Raw genomic sequence first — 21,129 nt, 5'->3', positions numbered from 1 at the left:
ACAGCGATTCTCCTCGACATGCCAATTCCATTTGGAGCTGGTCATTCAAACCCAGGTGCTATACAGTCAATAAAGCGGGGTCGCTCCACCCGCTACCCGCGGCAAGGGTGCGGAAATCAAGTACGTAGGCAGCGGCTGTGCGTGACGCTTGTTTCAAAAACACGAGGCGGCTGCCTACATCCCTACCAGCTGCCGGGTGATTAAAAACCATGGCAATCTGGTGACAAAACTGATCATATGATGTCAAAAGGGGGCTCTCGGCAGTCCACAATGCAGTGGCCCATTGCCGTGCCTTACCCGAGAGCAGTGAGATTAAAAAATGTACTCTCTCACTGTCAGTGCTTAAAAGGGGGTGATACGTCATATAAACAGTACATTGCATTAAAAAACCCTGACAAGCTTCCGACGAACCGTCAAACCGCTCGGGGGTTGAAAGCTCGCGGTGCTGGGAAATGCGGTGGGAACATCAACGGGTACAGGGACAGACACAGGTGGAACAGGTTGAAACTGATCGGAAATGGTATGTACCGTTTGCAGTATTTCCTGTATTTGCTGTCCCTGAGCCTTGAGCGCTTGGTCGTGTTTCCCAACCGTAGATCCTTGGGCAGAAAGCGCCGTGCAAATCTGCTCTAGCGAGCTGCGGAGATCCTCAATGGATTCCATTGTGACTGTCTTCTGTATGGTTGGTTATTCTGTAACCCGCACAAGAAGAGACAGTCACAATGTATAGTCAAACTCCGTTTATTGCAGGCAAAGCAAAAGTACAAATAGGGCAAATCCAGAAGAGAGTGGTCGAGGGGAGCGTAAGGTCGAAGCCGGGGAATCAGGATATGGCAATGGGGCAAAACTACAAAAGAATGGTCGAGGAAAGCGTAAGGTCGAAGCCGGGGAAGTCAGAATAGCAGAACGGGTAAACAAGCCAGTTGAATAGACAGGGGAGCTAGGGAACACTAGAGTTGGCAAAGCGAAAGGGTAAACTAAACAATAACCAACAAGAGTGAAACGAAAGAGTTGTGATATATATAGGGGAGAAAACGAGCGGTGCAGGTGAAACGAATAACCAGGTGATTGGGACGAGTACAGGTGAAACTAATACTCTGGTGATTGGGAGCGTGCATGAGAGCCAGAGGGGGGTGATTGGGAGTGAGCCTGTGAGCTCGATGAAGCGGGGAGAACTAGAGGAGCGGGGTTCGTTACAGCCATAGATCCAACAGGATACGCTCTTTTAGTGAACAGTCTTGTGAACACCGATCACACAACCGGTCAGCTCCAAAGAAAAATTCTGAATGGACAGACTCATTTCCCTCCCTTTTGTCTGCCAATTTCTCATTGGCTTTTTCTCAAGTTCAGAGATGCGCGAGGCTCTCAAGAGAGACCCCCCCATTGTCGCTTCTTCGACACAACATCAAAGTAAGCGACACACGGGGAACTGACAGCCTCCAGTGTTGTTTGTAAATGTGAGTTCAAGACGAGCTTGCAACATTTCCTTATCCCATTCTCCTCTCTTCTCCCCACAATTTCCTGTCATCACTCTACTATTCCTATAGATAAAACTGGCCAAAAATAAAAATAGTAGTATGTAGCAGGTAGACACAAAGTAAATAAAGCGAGTATTGTAGCCTGGTGGGGGGCTTGCACAAAAATGCTCTATATAGACACCTCTCCTGTGGCAACATCCAATACATTTGTGCCCATTGTAGTTCAATTTGGCTCTCAGATGCATAGAAGTCAGCCTTCCATCACCCTCTTTTTCACGCAGCTGGTTTCTCTTCTCATTTTGCCAACAGTAGCCAAGTATTGACTCTGATTTAACGGAGCTGGCAGAATTCCCACCTCTGCATGCCTTCCTATTAAACCCTACCACAGTAGTGCCTTTATATCTGTGCTCACACCTAAAGGATGTGTCAGGTCTGATAAAATGACCCAAAGCCAGTGTAGTTAGCCCAGCATTAAGAACACATTCACATCCTGTTTGGCTCTGAAGCGGTTCAATATTGACTCTGGTTAGATTGTTCTTCTGCTGCTGCTTAGAAAACTGGTGAATGATTAAACATTAGTTGGCACTCTTCTATGAATGTTTTATGACTTTTTAAACTCAACTTCACAGACATTTGTTGTGATTGATTGTTATAAATAAAGGTTGTTGATGGTAGCGATTTACCGATATTCTTTTAAATTAACAATGCGTATTATTTAGTTTTAATTATTGTTTATTTTGGCTTTTTGACACAATGATTAATAAATATAAATTAGACTACAAAACAAAAACATGAATTATGAACAATAATAATAATTTTGTAATAATAGCAATATTATTTCTGACAAAGTCAATTATAACAAAGTTATTATTGTTTAAACTTTTATCTGTAAAAAATATCGGTCAAACCGTTTATCGGCATGTAATGAAATTGTGATCAAATATGAAGTTTTTGTATTAATATTGTACTTAATATTTACTCTTTCCCATATGTTTTACTGAAACTATGTTTGAATATTATCCTTATGTTATTTCAATTATTTTTTCTTCCACAGCCCCCCACTGTGATCACCAACCAACGCTTATACATGAACTCTGGCAAGACCGCCGTCATCAGCAGGTCTATTCTTCACATCGATGACCCTGATAACCCACAGGACGTTTTCATCACGGTTCTCGATCCACCTCAACATGGCCACCTGAAACGAGTGCATGGCGATGTGCCGATAACCCATTTTAAGCTGGAAGAGCTAGATCGTGAGCAGCTGCAGTATGTACATGATGGTTCAGAAGGAAAGCAGGACAGACTTCTGCTGCAGGTCAATGATGGACACAGCTACCAGAACATTCTGTTTCACATCAGCATTGCACAGAAGGTATGAACATGACAGGTCAGGTTCTATGTGCTTTTTGATATTATAATTCACTTCTTTCCAGTCCTCTAATCTGATTGAGCAAGCTGCATTCCAAGAGTTTTTAATTTAGTATAACAGCACTGGGACACTTTACTGTTTATATCACTCCATAAAGTGGTTTATTGACAATTAAATCAATCTGTTTGTGTTGGCAATATGGTTCTGTTTTGGGGAATCTGCCTGCCCATCCATGTAGCATGCATGGACAGAGTGGGGAGAGCAGCGAATCAATGGCTCCAGCTGAGTCTGGTTCCTCTCAAGGCATTTCTCCCTCCACTACTGACTTTTTCTTCTGCTTTTTTGAAGAATATCTCAGAAAAATGTTTAGAAGAATATCTCAACTCAAGAATATCTCAATACAATGCTAGTGAATGGTGGCCAGAACTTTGAAGCTCCAATAACCAAATAAAGGCAGCATAAAAGTAATCCATACGACTCCAGTGGTTTAATATATGTCTTCTGAAGTGATGCAATCACTTTGCGTGAGAAACAAATACATTTTAAAATCCTGTTTTACTATAAATCTTTACTTTCATCAGAATATGAAAGTGGAGATTTGTTGTAAAAAAAGGTCTTAAATATTGATCTGTTTTTCACCCACACCTATCATATCACTTCTAAAGATATATAATTTTAACCACTGGAGTAATTTGAATTACTTTTATGCTGCCTTTGTGTGATTTTTGGAGCTTTAAGTGACCACCTGACCCCATTCACTTGCATTGTATGGACCTAAAGAGCTGAAATATTCTTCTAAAAATCTTAATTTGTGTTCTGAAGAAGAAAAAAGTCATACATCTGGATTATCATGAGGGTGGGTAAATGATGAGAGAATTTTTATTTTTGTGTGAATCATCCCTTAAACATCTTATGGAGTTTTTACCTTGCCACAGTTGCTGTTGAATTGCTCACTGGGTTTTTAAGACATTAAGGCATAATTTTCTTCTTTGGCTTGGTGTGTAGTACTGAATTTAATTTTTCCTGGGGCCAAATCACAGCCATGCTAATATTCAGTGCAACAGCGCTCTTGCTTGTGTATTGCTTGTTTGATTCATCCAAAAATAATTCTTTCATTTTTAAAGAAGATAAAGAACTGATTCTTTATGTAATATTCTTGTCAGACTTTTGTGAAAACATATTCTGCTGATCAGAGTTGAATATTTCTTTATCTGCTCGAATGACGTAGGCTACTCTGTTCAGCTAGACGTTTTGCATTTTTCATTTTGTCTGTGATTAGGAGTTACTTTATCTGATCATTATAAATGTGTCATTTTTGAACTAATAACTAAATATTACATACCTTATGATTATTTATAGGGCCATCAATGTGTCATGTACATTCATTCATGTTAGTGTAAAAAAAACGATGAAGTGTAAAATAATTACACTTCAATAAATAATATTAGGCCATTGGCTTTTAAACATTTTGGATTTAGATCTAAGCTTTTTCACTGAAACATGGATTCCTGCATCTCACCTGACACTGTATGGCTTGATGATTTTGCCTCGGGCTGCTGCTGCAATTTTTGATTTATAAGTGATACGTCCACCGTCAAGATGGAATCACTGTAAGATTCATACATCTGCACAGGTGCATTTACACACAATGGATGAATTCTGTGCACTGAGTGCTTTTTTATGGTGAGTGGTAACTACCACGCACACACACACACACACACACGTATGCATTGTGTGCATGCATACAATTGTCACCTCCCCTTTTATGCTTGAAATTGTCCTGTCCTGAGTATTTGACATGCCCACAGTCTGCTGATATCTAGACAGATTGCAGCACTTTGTTCAGTCTTTTTCCCACATCCCTTTCAAGCTCGGTTCTCCCCTATCTTATACACTTATCCACACATCTCTCTGTAGTGTCATCAGATTACACCTGCCTTGTTCCCTGCTGCTGCCTATTATCTCCCATACTGCTGATGCCAAACAACTTTTGACTAATGGAAGCCCTGTTTCAGGGTAAATATTCTGTTTTCAGATCAATAGGACATTGTTCTGATTGCAGGAACACTGCAAGGTTCATTGTGTGGAAACTTTAACACTCCATGAAATCGCTTGACGAGTGCAGTTTTCTGTCCTGTGTTGACATTTTTCTTATTGAAACAAGCAGTTCGTGTGTGGCATATTAAAGGGTTCATCCCTTTACAAAAAAGTAAGTAATTATAGTAAGTTTCAAGCTAATTACTGGTGGTTTTAGATAGAGGCACATTCTCATCTTGGAGATCATTTGAATGGACAAATTTTTTTGTGTGCTGCATGAGTAATCAATATATACTATATAGATACAGTATAGGGTTGACTTTTATAATGTATTTGTAAAACAGTTAAAGGATGGGCAAGGAGGAGGCGAGAACCGGCTTGTCAACATAAATAATAATTTAATAAGAAACTTAAAACACAACATAAACAAACACACATGCGGACATGCCCGTAATTCTCTCTCTCTCGAACAATCGTCACCGGCCGCCTTTATCCTCGCGCGCTTCACCAGGCCAATTGGGGACCGGGCGCGCGATATTCCGACCCGGCCCCGCCCCCCTCCGCTCCACAGTATTCCACTACAGATTACAGAATAAATGCTGTAAAATGTAAAGTAACGTAATCTAAATACTTTGGATTACTTCTTCTGCACTGGCAGATTTTTTCACTTGTTTTTGACAATATAAACAACATGAGAAAAGTCTGCCAACACAGTAAAACAAAATACACTTAAATAAAAAATGCATGCTCTGAAAAAGCCTTAATATTTTATGTAGTGTAGCTTCTCAAGTAAATTTATCTTAAGTTTTTTCAGGCAAAAAATTCTTATTAAGAGGAATATTTTGCAGTACATTTTTGCACTAATATCAAAGGTCTTATTAGAGGGAGAAAAATATTTAACATGGATTTTCTTGAGAGAGTTCATTATAAAATATAATTGTGACATGTAACAGGTGTATCTAATAGCTAGAAATAGCCTTTTACCTTGACATTATGCTAAATGTTCACAAAGAACTTGCACAAGGAACTATTTCTGATGCATCAAACTTACTTCAAAACCCCACAGAGTGTACTCAACAACATCTCCCGATTGTTTGTGGAATCTGTTCACAGAATGGTGCAGGAAATCTAATATTTGTAGCTTTGATGCTACTGGCTACATTGGTTAGTATTTCTCATATGAGCATCTTTTATTCTTGTAAAAATACCCAAACACCATAAAATGTGGAGAAACCATATAGCATTGTAATCGTGTATTTATTGCATTTATATTTAATCTATCAAAGCGTTTAAAACTTTTTAGACCTCTCAGTTTAGTGCATTTTTATATGCATGTAAAGTTGTAGGGAAGAGGGAGGATGAAGTTGACTCTGACTAAAGAAAGAGGAGACATGAGTTTCTTTTCTAACTTTATTGACAGTAGCATAAATCATAAGAAAATGTAATCATCAGTGCATTGCAAGGAGCACTAGAGATTGCAAACTACAGAAGATGAAAAATGTTTCCTAAAAAAAAAAAACTTCTTGAACTCTGGTAAGGCACTATATACATTTAACATTATTATTATTGTTATTATTATTATTTTCATCATTATTATTATTTAAATAAATAATGGTGTCCTAAAATTCCTGATAGACTTATAGGACTTTCACCTGTTTGTAGGCTATATTGATTTTATTTTCATTTCTTGTAAAGTTTGAATTTGTATTTATTGTTCACTCTAAAAATGTGTGCTTGACATTTCACATTTTGCTTGACACCTCTTGCCTCCAGAATAATGTTGTTATACATGGACAGACAAATGAAAAGTCTGTTTCATGCAGATATTAATATCAGAAATACCAGGAGAGACCACAGTTAACAACATATTAAACAGTTAATGTAGCCTACAAGTTTCATCTGGTAAAAAAAAAAAAAGAATACAATAAAATATTTTTTAAATAATAATTGTATAATAATAATATATAATAATAATAATAATAATAATAATAATAATAATAATACTTATTGTTAGAATATTATTATGAAAAGGCACGTAAAATTCATTTACGGTTTAAGCCCTGCCCACACCCGGTTCTATCTGAATAATGAGACATATACAGATCATTTTGTCATATGAACAGATACAGTTACAAATGGTAATGGTAACAGACTGCAAAAATGCTACAGTAAAAAACTTTTAATTGGTTAACTTGCAAAATGGCTGTTACCGTTTCTAAGACAGTCAATCCACATATCTTATCACGTGTGCATGACTCCGCTGAGACTCGCAGCACTGGAGGCTCATGCTACTGTCCATGGACCATGCACAGCTTACCACGTGCCCCACTGAGAGCAAGAACCACTAATCACGACCACGAGGAGGTTACTCCATGTGACTCAATCCTCCCTTGCAACTGGGCCAATTTGGTTGCTTTGGAGACCTGGCTGGAGTCACTCAGCACACCCTGGATTTGAACTTGCGACTCCAGGGGTGGTAGTCAGTGTCAATAATCGCTCAGCTACCCAGGCCCATGTTTATTTTTATTTTTAAAATCACTTATCTACATTGGGGTGTTCTGTGTTATATTTTATGTAGTTAATTCATGTTTATTGCATTATTTTAATTTCACATGTGTTACCCTGATGTTGTTTAGTGTTTGTGTGAGGGACACTGAGCACTGTCACTACATGTTTATTGGTCATTGCTTTCGGAAAGGCCACTACTGATGAACTTCATATCATCATGTGCCTTTCTGTAAATACTACTGTGAGTAACAATACATTATAAATGAAAAGTTTTTACAGTTTCAGAAGGTTAAAGTATTAAGTTCATATAATTTAATAATACAAACTGTAATGCACCATAAAATATACAGGCATCAAAATTACCAGTTTTTTACCATAAATTAACAGGATTTTTTTTTTTTACAGTGTGGCATGATAGCTGAGTAGGTATTAGCTTGTGTCTTTGTGATTTGCTGGTATCCTTGATGTTTCTGAATGTAACATGCCAGGAAGTCATCTTCTTGTAGTATTTATATGCATTAAAGTGCTACACAATCTAAAACTTCATCCTAATAATCAACTACACCTCCACAATGTGCATGCTGTTATTAGATTAAATAAATGTGCAAATAATCATCATGGGGTGTTATTTTACATCTATAGGTTGGATTGACTCCTCATCTGCATTCAGTGCCCAAGACCTGGGTGAGGGAGGGAGGAATGGTGCAGCTGTCTAAGAAGTGTCTCAATGCTCAGTTCAAAAGGACCAGTGACTCTGAAATCCTGTACACAGTTCACTCTGATAATGGGCTTCCTAAATATGGTATCATAATTCCATCCATCCATTTTTCTTTTCTCTCTCTCTCTCTCTCTCTCTCTCTCTCTCTCTCTCTATCTTATTTTTCTTTCTCATTTTTTATTAAATAGCACAAATAAGTCCCTGTTTATAACTGCATTGTGTGTGTGTGTGTGTGTGTGTGTGTGTGTGTGTGTGTGTGTGTGTGTGTGTGTGTGTGTGTGTGTGTATGTGTGTGTGTGTAGGAGAGATTGTGTTGGTGTCTATGCCCGCTGATGGTCCGGTGGAAGCGTGGCAGTCATTCCCAGTTGGTCAGGATACTACGCCCACCAGCTCATTTACACAGCAGGATGTTAATGAGGGAACTGTCTGGTACAGACACTATGGATCCGGAACACAGAGAGATACTTTTCAGTTTCAGGTAAAACACACATACATACTTATTCATGGCCTTAATGGATAATTCAGTGTTAATGGAAGTAAATGGGGCAATTTTTAGAGGGTTTAAAGGCAGAAATGTGAAGCTTATAATTTTAGAAAAGCATATACATTATTCTTCTTTTAAAACGCATTTATTATTTGAGCTGTAAAGTTGTAAAAATCATAATTGTTACAGTCGGGTTTGTTACATCGTCATGGCAACAAAGTTGTAAAATTGGCTGTAACTTTATACAGAAAATGGTAGTAAGTGATTTTACCACACTAAATAATGTTAACAACACACATATTGTTTACATCTTGTGGCTACAGTTTTGAAACTGTGAGTATTTGAATGATTACGGATTGGCCCCATTTACTGTACTGTAAAAAGTCACCGTCCTTCGAATGAGACGTTTAACCGAGGCCCTAACACTCTGTGGTCATTAAAAATCCCAGGGCACTTCTCGAAAATGGTAGGGGTGTAACCCCGGTCCTGGCCAAATTCCCCCCATTGGCCCTTATCAATCATGGCTTCCTATTAATCCCCATCAATTGATTGGCTATATCACTGTACTCTTTCTTCTCCACCAATAGCTGGTGTGTGGTTAGCGTACTGGGGCCCTATGGCTGCTGTTGCATCATCCAGGTGGATGCTGCACACTGGTGGTGGTTGAGGAAAGTCCCCTGTTCACTGTGTAAAGCACTTTCAGTGTAGTGTCAGAAAAGAGCTCTACAAATGTAATGTTCATTCATTCACACAAGTGCACGATGAACTGCAAAATATAGGTCATGAGACTTTTAAAAATGTATGCCATGTTGTTGTTCTCAATGTCTGTCAAATATTTGTAAAAACATGTAGTCTCCTAAACTGTGTCTAATATCACACAGAATTAACTTGGTTTGGACATATGAATAAACGTTTAGTTATAGATAAATAATGTGTTTTAAGGACCCACAATTCTGATTAATTCAGGCACATGACAGCTAGATATCAGAATATTGGCTTAATCTGGTAATTCTATTTACATGATGATAACTGGAATGTCATTTTTCCACTCTATTGCCCAATTGGACTATTTTCTCCAGACTTCTAGCTCTCTTTCACACTATCAGGCCAATTTGTCCATCTGTCCTACTTCTACTTCAGCATCTTCACTGCATTACTTTAGGATAAATTAGCTAATTTGTCTTCAAATCCAGTTTCAAATCAGTGTAAGAGGCATTAAAGGACATTCACTGCATTCAATTCATCAGCTCAAACCCCTAATGACTCTTGACACAACTGTTTTTTTTTCCTCCTCCAGAAAATCGCTCTTTCTCTTCTTGTTTTTTTTTTTTCTTCTCGCCTTGCCTGAGGCTGCACCCTCACCACAGACTTCATTAAATACAATTTGCGTTTTAATGGTTGAACACAATTTCGTGTAAGTCCTTGGGGATGTTATTGTTGTCTTATTATGACCATGAAGTGTTCCAAGAGGTGTGTGCACTTGATATTGCTTGTTTCTAACTTAAAAAAATGTTTGTTTGGAAATTGGGCGCAATGAGAATTCACTAGCTCAAGAGTAGAGTTGAATATTGATGTTGTAAATGATTCTCTAGTTGTGTACTGAGCTGCTTTTCCCACATGTTTTTTTTATTATTAATGATTAAACAATCATTCTCAAGCAATTTAACTCTAAAAAGTTTTGTGTGCTTTTGTTGGCAGGTTTCAAGTGAGGGTTATCCAGAGACTTTGAGTGATACGCAGACCTTCACTATAGGAGTGATGCCGCAAACCCCCGGCCTGCCTCAGCTCTCACCTGGCGCTAACCTGCAGATAACAGTAAGATGCAAAGTGCAGGAGATTACAACCTTTTCTAGCTGAAAGAATTTAAGATTATGTTCTGTTTGTCCAGACTTCAATATATAACTACTTTTTTTGTGGCACTTTTAAAACATGGCTCTGTTTGTTTGAGCAGCCTGACAAAGCAACATTGGCTTAATACATGTTGTGAGTTTGGTTTGGGAGTGCCTGTCTGTCCAAGCAATGGAAGATTGTTTTTACGTTCCAATTGGTGCCGCTAGTGGCACATAGATTATTCAAATTAATTTTAAGGATGAAAAAAAATTCGTTCTTAGATCTCTGTCTTTTAAAGGGATAAGCAGTTTCTATTTCAAACATTTGGAGTAAAGGTGAAGTTAAAGGAATAGTCCTGTTTCAATACAAGTTAATCTTAATCAACAGAATTTGTGGCATAGTGTTAATTACACAACAATTATTTTCAACTTACACCTTTTCTTTTAAAAAATTAAAAATCTAGGAAACAATGAGGCACTTACAATGAATGGGCCAATCTGTAAACATTAAAATACTCACTATTTCTAAAGTCTAGCCACTAGTCGTAAACAATATGCATGCTAACATGATTTTAGTGTGATAAAATCACTTAATAATCTTTTCTGAGTAAGTTTATATCAAATTTTACAACTTTGTTTCTATTACGACGTAAGGCCATAAAATATGGGCTGAAATATGTGCCACCAGAAACTGAATTTGAACCATTATATTTGAATTTGGATGGCTAAACTTGAATAATTGCATTGAAAAACTGAATTTGAATCACATCATTTGAAATTGTATTGTTTAATTAAAATTGAATTTATTCAAAAACTGAATCTGAATTGTATCATTTGAAATTGAATTTATTCGTTTGGAACTGAAGTCCAATAAAATTTGATCCTCACTGAAAATTAAACTCTCTATATATCTTCACATTCACTTCTCACAATTCAGATTCAGTTCTCAAATTCAATTTCAAGTTACTGAGACAGACATCCGGGTAGTTGGAGGATGAAGGAAGAGCAATCGAGCGCAGATCGATAGATAGCGTTCATTGGCGCACAGGACTCCTCTTGGGCCAATCAGCACCAATGTTTTGGAGCACAGTACGTTACCCGCCATGAAACTATGGAATTACGATTGTGTCAATAATAATGAATGTAACTTTATAAAACTGAACGTAACTTTTTCAGAAACTATCAAAAATATTCCATTACAAAAGAAGAAAAACACAATTCAAATGAAAAAAAAAAATGAACTCAGTCGCACGAATTTAACAGGCTCTTCAAATATGCTTAATTTTTTGTTAATGTTTTTCAAAGATTCGTTTTCGCAAATCGTGGATTCTGAATACATTGCCACAGATTTCGCTTACGCTCGCAGTTTTTCGTTTGCTGTTTTGAGACAAACCTCTCGTGGGGGTGGGCTTAACAGTGATCTACTCTGATTAGTGAGCTTTTGATGGACAGGTGCTCTCTGACCCGGATGTACAGACGTCACTCAGTGGCGCGCATATTAGAAAGCTCTCGCGGTGATTTGTAGTTATGCAATACGTCGTGCTTTGTTGTATTACTTACTAACAATATGTAAATAATATTTGACCTATAATTATATAATTTAATATTATATGAGACCTTCGATCGTCTAATAATCGTCTTCGATCAGTCTGTAAAGATGAGCTTTCAGGAGAGACATGGAGCGGCATCATCTTCCTCTTATTTATTTAAAAAAAAAAAAAAAATATATATATATATATATATATATATATATATATATATATATATGTTTTTTTAATGCAAAAGAACAGGAACATACAAAAGAGAAAGCATACGTACATCACATAATATCAACCAAAACAATAAAGAAGACAAAAATAAATAGAAAAAATAATAAGAATTAAAAACAAAGATAATAATAATAATGTATATAACAATAAAAGAAGAGGTAGGGCATTACATCACACAAAAATGTTCACATGAAGAGATCAAATGCAATGCAGATTCTAACAGTCCTTATGGCTTTCTTATTAGTAGATACTGAAATCAAATTTAGATAATTTTCTATTTCTTTTAAGAAGACAGAGAAGATAGGTTTACAGTTTAAAAATTTGCATTTGTGAATATAGAATTTGCTTAAGAAAATAATTAAATTAATAACAAAACAGACATTTTCGTTTGTGGGGTCTGAATCAAAATACCCAAATATAATGTTTGTCATATGTATTGAGAAGCCTGGCAAAATCTTACACTTGATAAAAACATCAATTTCATTCCAGAGCTTCTGAGTGTAATGACACGACCAAAATAAATGAACCACTGTTTCATCAGAATTCACACAAAAAGAGCATGTTAGCTCAATGTCAGATTTAAATCTTTGTATAAATTTCTTAACAGGATAGAACCTGTGTATCAACTTAAAGGAAATTTCTTTCACTTTATTTGTGAGAATGAATTTCTGCTGTAAAGACCAGATTTTTTCCAATTAAGGTTACCAAACAAATTATTCCAAAAGGAAATAACAGGTGGAACAGAAATCAAATCCTTAAGAAATAAAGATCTTATAGTTTTTAGCTTTCGACTCTGAAAAACAGATTTGACCAACAGTATCACAAGGTTTAGGAAAGGATGCAGTAGATACTGGGGTGAAGTAATTACGGTTTTTAAAAAGCATACATAAACCAGAGGGAATAGCACCCATTACTGTAGCAAATTATTTTGGGGTTACTGGTATTTGGTATTCAGAAAGAAATTCTGAATATCTGAATAAAAGACCTTGCTTATTAAACAAATGCTCCACTCCTCCTCCTCTTGTCCTTCAAGGCAGCTTGAAGTAAGTTCGTGTTACTGAAGTAACCAATAACATCGATACAATTTTCTAATTTTACAGAAAACACTCTAAATTTCAACACAGTGGTGGAATATTGCATATATTTTATTATATTTATTCACAATGTTTTGATAAACACATATAAAATATCATAATTTTATATATTTTTTAATAATTTTTTTATTGTCATTCACAAGTTTGCAATGCACTGATGTCATGTCATGATGTTATGTAGTTTGATTGTTTGCTCTTTTGCACAGTTATTATATTCAAGGACGTGTCAATGTAGACAGTGCAGATATCAAACTGGTCTTTATTCTACAGCAAGGCAGAAATCTTGGTGCAGATGCTGCATCTGTACATAACAACCTTGAAATTCTTAACCAGTCGCTCAGGAATACCAGCACAAGGCAGGGTCAGCAGCAGTCCGTTCAGCAGTCGGGGCAGAGTCAAACAGTGGACCAAGATATGGCCAGGTTTCAGTTTTGCAGTCATGACAATGACAAAACAGCAACATTTTATTTAGCATGCATTTACAATACAACAATAAATTTGCAAAATAAAGCCAGAACTGTTGCACACTGTAACGTTACATGAATAAAAGTTTTATCGATGTTATTGGTTACTTCAGTAACACGAACTTACTTCAAGCTGCCTTGAAGGACAAGAGGAGGAAGATGATGCCGCTCCGTGTCTCTCCTGAGAGCTCATCTTTACAGACTGATCGAAGGTCTCATATAATATTAAATTATATAATTATAGGTCAAATATTATTTACATATTGTTAGTAAGTAATACAACAAAGCACGACGTATTGCATAACTACAAATCACCGCGAGAGCTTTCCAATATGCGCGCCACTGAGTGACGTCTGTACATCCGGGTCAGAGAGCACCTGTCCATCAAAAGCTCACTATCCAATCAGAGTAGATCACTGTTAAGCCCACCCCCACGAGAGGTTTGTCTCAAAACAGCAAACGAAAAACTGCGGCGTAAGCTGAAATCTGTGGCAATGTATTCAGAATCCACGATTTGCGAAAACGAATCTTTGAAAAACATTAACAAAAAATTAAGCATATTTGAAGAGCCTGTTAAATTCGTGCGACTGAGTTCATTTTTTTTTTTATTTGAATTGTGTTTTTCTTCTTTTGTAATGGAATATTTTTGATAAGTTTCTGAAAAAGTTACGTTCAGTTTTATAAAGTTACATTCATTATTATTGACACAATCGTAATTCCATAGTTTCATGGCGGGTAACGTACTGTGCTCCAAAACATTGGTGCTGATTGGCCCAAGAGGAGTCCTGTGCGCCAATGAACGCTATCTATCGATCTGCGCTCGATTGCTCTTCCTTCATCCTCCAACTACCCGGATGTCTGTCTCAGTAACTTGAAATTGAATTTGAGAACTGAATCTGAATTGTGAGAAGTGAATGTGAAGATATATAGAGAGTTTAATTTTCAGTGAGGATCAAATTTTATTGGACTTCAGTTCCAAACGAATAAATTCAATTTCAAATGATACAATTCTGATTCAGGTTTTGAATAAATTCAATTTTAATTAAACAATACAATTTCAAATGATGTGATTCAAATTCAGTTTTTCAATGCAATTATTCAAGTTTAGCCATTCAAATTCAAATATAAATGGTTCAAATTCAGTTTCTGGTGGCACATATTTCAGCCCATACTTAAACCCTAAAACCCTAAAAAGACCATAACAACTACCATTTAAACAACTTTACAGCTCAAATAATAAACCAGTTTTAACAAAATAATTAATGTAAGTGCTTTTATAAAGTTATAAGCGTCGCATTTCTTCCTTTAAATGCTCAAAAATTGGCCCATTCAATTCTATTGTAAGTGCTTAACTATAAGTTTGATTTTTGCTTTTTTTTTTAAAGAAAAGGAGGGACGAGTCGAAATATATTTTTTACGGTAATCAACATTATTCCAAAAATTCTGATGATTGAGCTTTACTTTTACCTGGAATATTACTTTAACAAGTAGTGTAAATTTAAAGGATGCTCTATTCATTTAGATTTAGATTTACTCTTTTTCAATGGTATTTCAGTTTGTTTATGATTAACTGTTCTTATTTACAATGCAATGATTCATGCAATCTCTAGACGTCATTGTCTTCATCAGTGTAAATGTTTTTTGTTGTGTGTATGTGTGCAGGCACTGGAAGATCGTGTGACTGTGATATCTCCCTCTGCTCTCTCCTTCACCGACTCTGAGACGCCCAGCGACATGCTTGTCTACAACATCACAGAACCTCTCACCTCAGGCCATGGTAACTAAACCACCATAGGGGTGAGGAGCGGGGAAATCACAAGCATAATAGAAGCCTGAGACTTTTGTATTGTTTGTCTTTTTGTACTACTACATAAATATGGAGTAGAGAATTTTAAAGGTGAAGCTTTATAAAGAAAAGCTATGAATATTCAGTTATTATAGAAGTCACTATTCAGTGAATAACGTCTGAAATTCTGATCTTTTCCTCTTATAATCAGATTCGTATGGCAAGAGAATCCTTGGAATATAGCGCACATGTCTGATGGACCACTTTTGTAATACATTTATAGTTGTTTTTGGCATTTTGGATTAGGGAACAGGGAAATTATAGGGAAATTATTTTAACTGGTAAACCGCTAGCATTAACCAGTTATTAACTGGTTAACCGATAAGCCAGGAATCAAACAAGTGTGACAAACGTCTATACTAGCTGACAAAGGTCTATACTGGCTGAAACAAAACAGGTTCATATGACAGATGTGCATATTTACCAATAGTTATTACATCAACATATGAATGAACAATCGTATATTTCCTTATATTTAACTAACAAACGCATATTGAGTGGACGCCAAATTAAGCCAGGAGGTGATAACTTTTGTCAGTTTAACAATGGTAGAATAAAAACATAGCCTACTCACATGCAGCTGGGAAATCCTAATCATTTTTTCTCATTACTATGAAAATGTTTAGGAACTTGTGAAAAATGTTGCATAGTGAGGCTTCAAAAATAATGCCATAAATAGTTTTCATTGATCAATTAACATCATACAAAATCCAGTAAACATAATCAAAGATGGTGTGGCCACCTTTGCCTTTGAAACAGAAGCAATTCTCCTAGATACAACCAGACACATTTTTATTGGTGTTGGAAGATAGGATGTTCCAAGCTTCTTGGAGAATTCGCCACAGGTCTTCTATCTATTTTGGCTTTCTCAATTGCTTCTGTCTCGTCATGTAATCCAGACTGACATGATGTTTAGTGGGAGCTCTGTGGAGTCCATGCCATCTGTTGCAGGGTTCCCTGTTCTTCTATTCTAAACTGTTTGGGAGTCTAAAATATTTATTTCCTACTGACACACTAAAGCTGAAGATATAAATATCCATCTTAAAACAAATGTTTTTGTATGTGCCTAAAACTTTTGCACAGTACTGTTCATGGGTAGGGGTCAGTATGGTACATAGCCGGTTGACAGTAAGCACAGGAACCCAGTCCGAAGGCACATCTCGCTGCCCATCTCGTCTCCCATGCAACAAAAGTGAAATGCAAAGCTGTAAAAATACACTGTTAGAAGTAGAGGCTTGCAGATGTTTTTTTCCATATGGTACCTCATAGTGAAACATCACGCATGCAATTTCTCCATACCCACTTGCGCCTAGACTTAAAGGAATGTTCCGGGTTCAATGTAAGTTAAGCTAAATTGACAGCATTTGTCACATAATATTGATTAACACAAAAATTTATTTCAACTTGCTCCTCCTTTTCTTTAAAAGGAACTTTGTGAGTGGGGGACAATGAAATTGAACGTTGCCAATCAAGCAAGAGTGCGATATGGCCCTACATCAGCACTGCTGTGATTTGGCCGCAGGCAGTTTTACTAATTACTGTAATTAAATTACTTTTTCATTAAAAAAAGTCAAGTAAGGGATTACTCTTAATTTTTCAGTAATTTTATTAAAGTTAATTCTGATGTAATTTTGTTAATTATTAGACCAATTTTATTTAAAACAATAGTGAATTTAAAATCGAAATTTAACATCTAATGTTTTCTAAATTAACACTGCCCCTTGAATTATTTTGCCAGTTCATGAATAATTTATTTGAATTTATATGATTTATTTGACAAAATTAAAATAACAGTATCATGTCTATCCTTGTATTTTTCGTCTGGTCGAGGTTGATAAGGGTTTTAAAAAGTAATTGGTAATAAGTAAAGCAATTACTTTTCAGACAAAGTAATTAGTACAGTAATTAGTGTGTGTGAGAGACATAGAGAGAGATATGGAGCGTGTGCCATCACATGTTGCCACTCCCAAGCAGAGATGCTGTCAGCTTTCGGAAGATTATGTCATTTTGGTCAAATGCATTCTATTTTCTCATTGGAAAAATAGCCGTCCAAACGGTGGTATTCCTCCCTATTTCAACTTCACTTTGAGAGAATTTTTTTTAAAGAAAAAAATAAAATTTTGTGGTTATCAAAATTATGCTTCAAATGCTTTCGATTGAGCTTAATTGTATTGAACATTCCTTTAACATATGATTGCTGGGAAAATACCAAAACTTCAATGCCATTCCCACTGACTTCACTGCCCTGTGTCACTGTCAGAAAATCTTACCATCTTTCCCAAAATTGATTTAAGAATAAAATACAAGCTAAATGTTGCTTCTGCAATCGATAACCAGCACTGATCTCTCACCAACTAGACCCTAAAAAAAACCCAACAGAAGTCAACCTTCTTTCATTATTTTTCAGCATTTCTCAGCATCTAACGAAGTAATTGTTTTTATTTTATTATGATGATGTCACTGTCCTCACTCAGGCACAGTGGAGCACAGGGACAGACCATACCATCATGTGCGTCTCTTCACCCAGGCTGACGTCGACAATGGGAAAATTATCTACAGGCCCCCACAAGCCCCCTCCCACCTTCAGGAGCTCTATCAGTACTCTTTTACAGGTTAGTCTTTGCCTGGTTGCTCATAAGAACTGCTTTGCAACAACATAATTACTTTTTAATGTTTGTAGATTGTGTGTGTAGTTTATTTGTAACTCTTTTAACTAATTGCTACTTCTGAACAGTCAAACTCAGAGGCTGTGGTATTGTGATTTATGCTTAAGTATGCAAAACTCACCTGTTTAACTTAAACATTTAAATATGAAATGTCCTCTCACCCTGCTCCCTAATTGCATAGTTGTCAGCAGTTTTTTGTTGTGAAAGTAACCACTAACACGGTTTCATTCCTGCAGGTCTACCAGAGTCAGTGAGCCTCCATTTCACAGGTATATCACTTTTGGCTTCTGCAACCCTTCTGCAAATCCTTGCCTTATATGTTTTTCCATATACACTTCCAGCAGACTCAGATTTCATCTCCTTCTCTTTAACACCATAGACTGTGTAGGAAATGTGGTTGTATAAGTGTACACAGGATGGGTTAATGTGCCTGCGTACCCTCACCATTATATGTTGGAACATTATGTGTGAGCTAGGAATTACCGGTAAATTAAACCGCCCATAATCTACATTATTATGTAAGGAAATTTATAATGGAATTAGTCATGTTCTACAACCATTATAAATAAGATAAATGACAAATAAATAGATTATTTGCCTGAATAAAATTATTCACCATTAAAATCTTAAAACAACGTCTCGTTGTATCCGCTCACAATTTCTAATGTAAGGAATTCGCTTTAATAAGGGAATTATGATTAATTCACTTATTGGAATAATATTATCCTCATGGCTTGTTGAAAATAATAATACACATATTTAGGTAGAGCTTTGAAGTAAAATCTTTTAAAAACATGGATGAGATTATTTATCAGAATATACCACAGTCAAATTATCTTTGAATACAGACAAACTGTATTGCTATTCTAAACATAAAACTAATCGAACACATACAACATGAAACAGGTTGGTGAGTATTGACAGAATGTGAAGTAAATGATCTATATAGAGAAAATGAACTTTATGGAATCTGTTGACAATGCCTTAAGAACCATTTATACTTCTTTGAGTCTAAATCGATTTGCGGTCAAATTACCCAAAGTTTTTAACTAACACAACAGCACTTTGAGCAAAAGTCTGGAGATGTACTTGCGTGCCGTTGCGTTTTCTTGCATTACGTTTCTTGTGTTGCTTGGTTCTTTGGCTCTTTGTTGAAAGTTCGTTCTGTCAATATCTTGGACTCGGATGATGTCTTATGATCACGGATAGTTATTGTCTGGATGGCTGATGATGTGGGCTTTGAAGCGAGGACTTCTGAAAGGAAGACTCGCGACTTGTGTTGGGTGTGTGAACCGAAGAGCAGAGAGAAAGAGGCTTCCTCGGGACTTTTGTGCCCCGAGTTTTCTTGGACTCTACATGGCATGGAGGATTAGGAAGAAGCAAGAGAGCCGAAGAGAGGAGACCAAGCGACGATTCCAAGAGAGCGTTGCAAGAGAGAAGAAGGATTCGAGGGAGAGTTTTTCCTGTTTTGGAAACATTTGAACTGAATTTGGCTGCACCCAAAACATGAAAATCCCTGATTACAAATCATACTGGTTAGTTCATTGGTTTTACAACATGGATGATACATTACACATTATGAAAAACCTGATTGTCTGGGTTTATGATCAGGTTAAGGCTTGAATTGTTATCATTCTTAGTAGAATGAGATGACTCATACAAGATTAAAGATTATAATCATCGATTTGTAAGTTATAAATGAGTACAAATCGCTACATATTTTTTAAAAGGTACATAGCCTATAATAATTAATTATAGTTAATTATATTAAGTTATAAAAGTGATCATAGGTCATAGAGTCATTTTCAGGATAATCTAGTATGGCTAGGTTTTGTATACATTTTATAGGGTTAAATCACAAGTACTGGGGCTTTGTGTGAAGTGTTCATTCATTCTTTTAGCTGCTGTTATGCAGGGAATGTGGTGTTGTGTTCATTTGATGACTTCGTTCATGGATAATCCTACAAGTGATATCTTGATGCCTCTGTGCTGATCCCATTGCTGTTATTTATTTATGGGAACATTTATTTATGGGAATATATTTCCCTCTCTCTTTTTGAAGTTCATCCACATGCTTTATTCTGCATGACAGGAGGATACGATTGTGCATCCGTCATCTCACAGCACCCATGAATCAGAGCTGTGGCTCTCACAAACATGCTCATATGCCCTTCTGTGTCTGTATGGAAACTGGGCACTGTAGGGAAGACTAACTCCTTTTAGTACTGTTAGTAATAGAGTGTAAGAGGTGGAGAAAAAAGCTTTACAGAAGAAGATCTCCCACCTGGAATAAACACACAGTCAGACAGTCACACAGTGTAGCGGCTGAAGTTTCTGTTAGCTTGCACATCTCTTATTCATTTACATTTATGCATTTGGCATACGATTTTATCCAAAGTGACTTACAGTGCACTTATTACAGGGACAATCCCCCCTGGAGCATATAGGTTTTATATGGAGTTAAGTGCCTTGCTCAAGGACACAATGGTGGTGGCTGTGGGGATCGAACCAGCGACCGTCTGATTAACAGTTATGTGCTTTAGACCACTATGCCACCACCACACTTATTCTGTTCTCGAGATTTCTGACTGGATGAAATCTTCTGTTTTTCTCATTTGCATTGAAAGTATTTAAATTGCAACTGTTGATTTAGTGTAGCACTTACATTTGAAAACAGTTTGTGCTATTGTATACACTCTTACAGAAAATTACCATGGCAGCAGTTGTTACTGCTATATTACCAGAGTTACTATAGTTATATTTAGAGATACGCAATAAACATCTGTGACCAACAAGGTATCAACATCTTGGAATATTGTATGGAATATTGGAAAGTTGCTTACTTTTTTGCTTATTCATTCATT

The 21,129-nt window shown here is 36.5% G+C and overlaps 1 protein-coding gene across 1 annotated transcript in view; it reads left to right on the top strand.

Annotated features, from left to right (window-relative positions):
• LOC127629694 (extracellular matrix organizing protein FRAS1-like) overlaps nucleotides 1-21,129 on the top strand; it is a 221,840-nt gene that overhangs the window by 140,479 nt on the left and 60,232 nt on the right. Inside the window, exons 28-34 of the mRNA XM_052106916.1 lie at nucleotides 2,533-2,853; nucleotides 8,038-8,197; nucleotides 8,416-8,591; nucleotides 10,296-10,412; nucleotides 15,416-15,530; nucleotides 18,074-18,211; nucleotides 18,502-18,534. Of these exons, the coding sequence (XP_051962876.1) occupies nucleotides 2,533-2,853; nucleotides 8,038-8,197; nucleotides 8,416-8,591; nucleotides 10,296-10,412; nucleotides 15,416-15,530; nucleotides 18,074-18,211; nucleotides 18,502-18,534 (1,060 nt within the window). The remainder of the gene's footprint in view (nucleotides 1-2,532; nucleotides 2,854-8,037; nucleotides 8,198-8,415; nucleotides 8,592-10,295; nucleotides 10,413-15,415; nucleotides 15,531-18,073; nucleotides 18,212-18,501; nucleotides 18,535-21,129) is intronic.

The sequence above is a fragment of the Xyrauchen texanus genome, chromosome 3 (genome assembly GCF_025860055.1).
Source record: "Xyrauchen texanus isolate HMW12.3.18 chromosome 3, RBS_HiC_50CHRs, whole genome shotgun sequence".
Classification (NCBI taxonomy): Eukaryota; Metazoa; Chordata; class Actinopteri; order Cypriniformes; family Catostomidae; genus Xyrauchen; species Xyrauchen texanus.
Note: the sequence above shows the minus strand (reverse complement) of the source record. Positions and strands in the feature narration are given on the sequence as shown.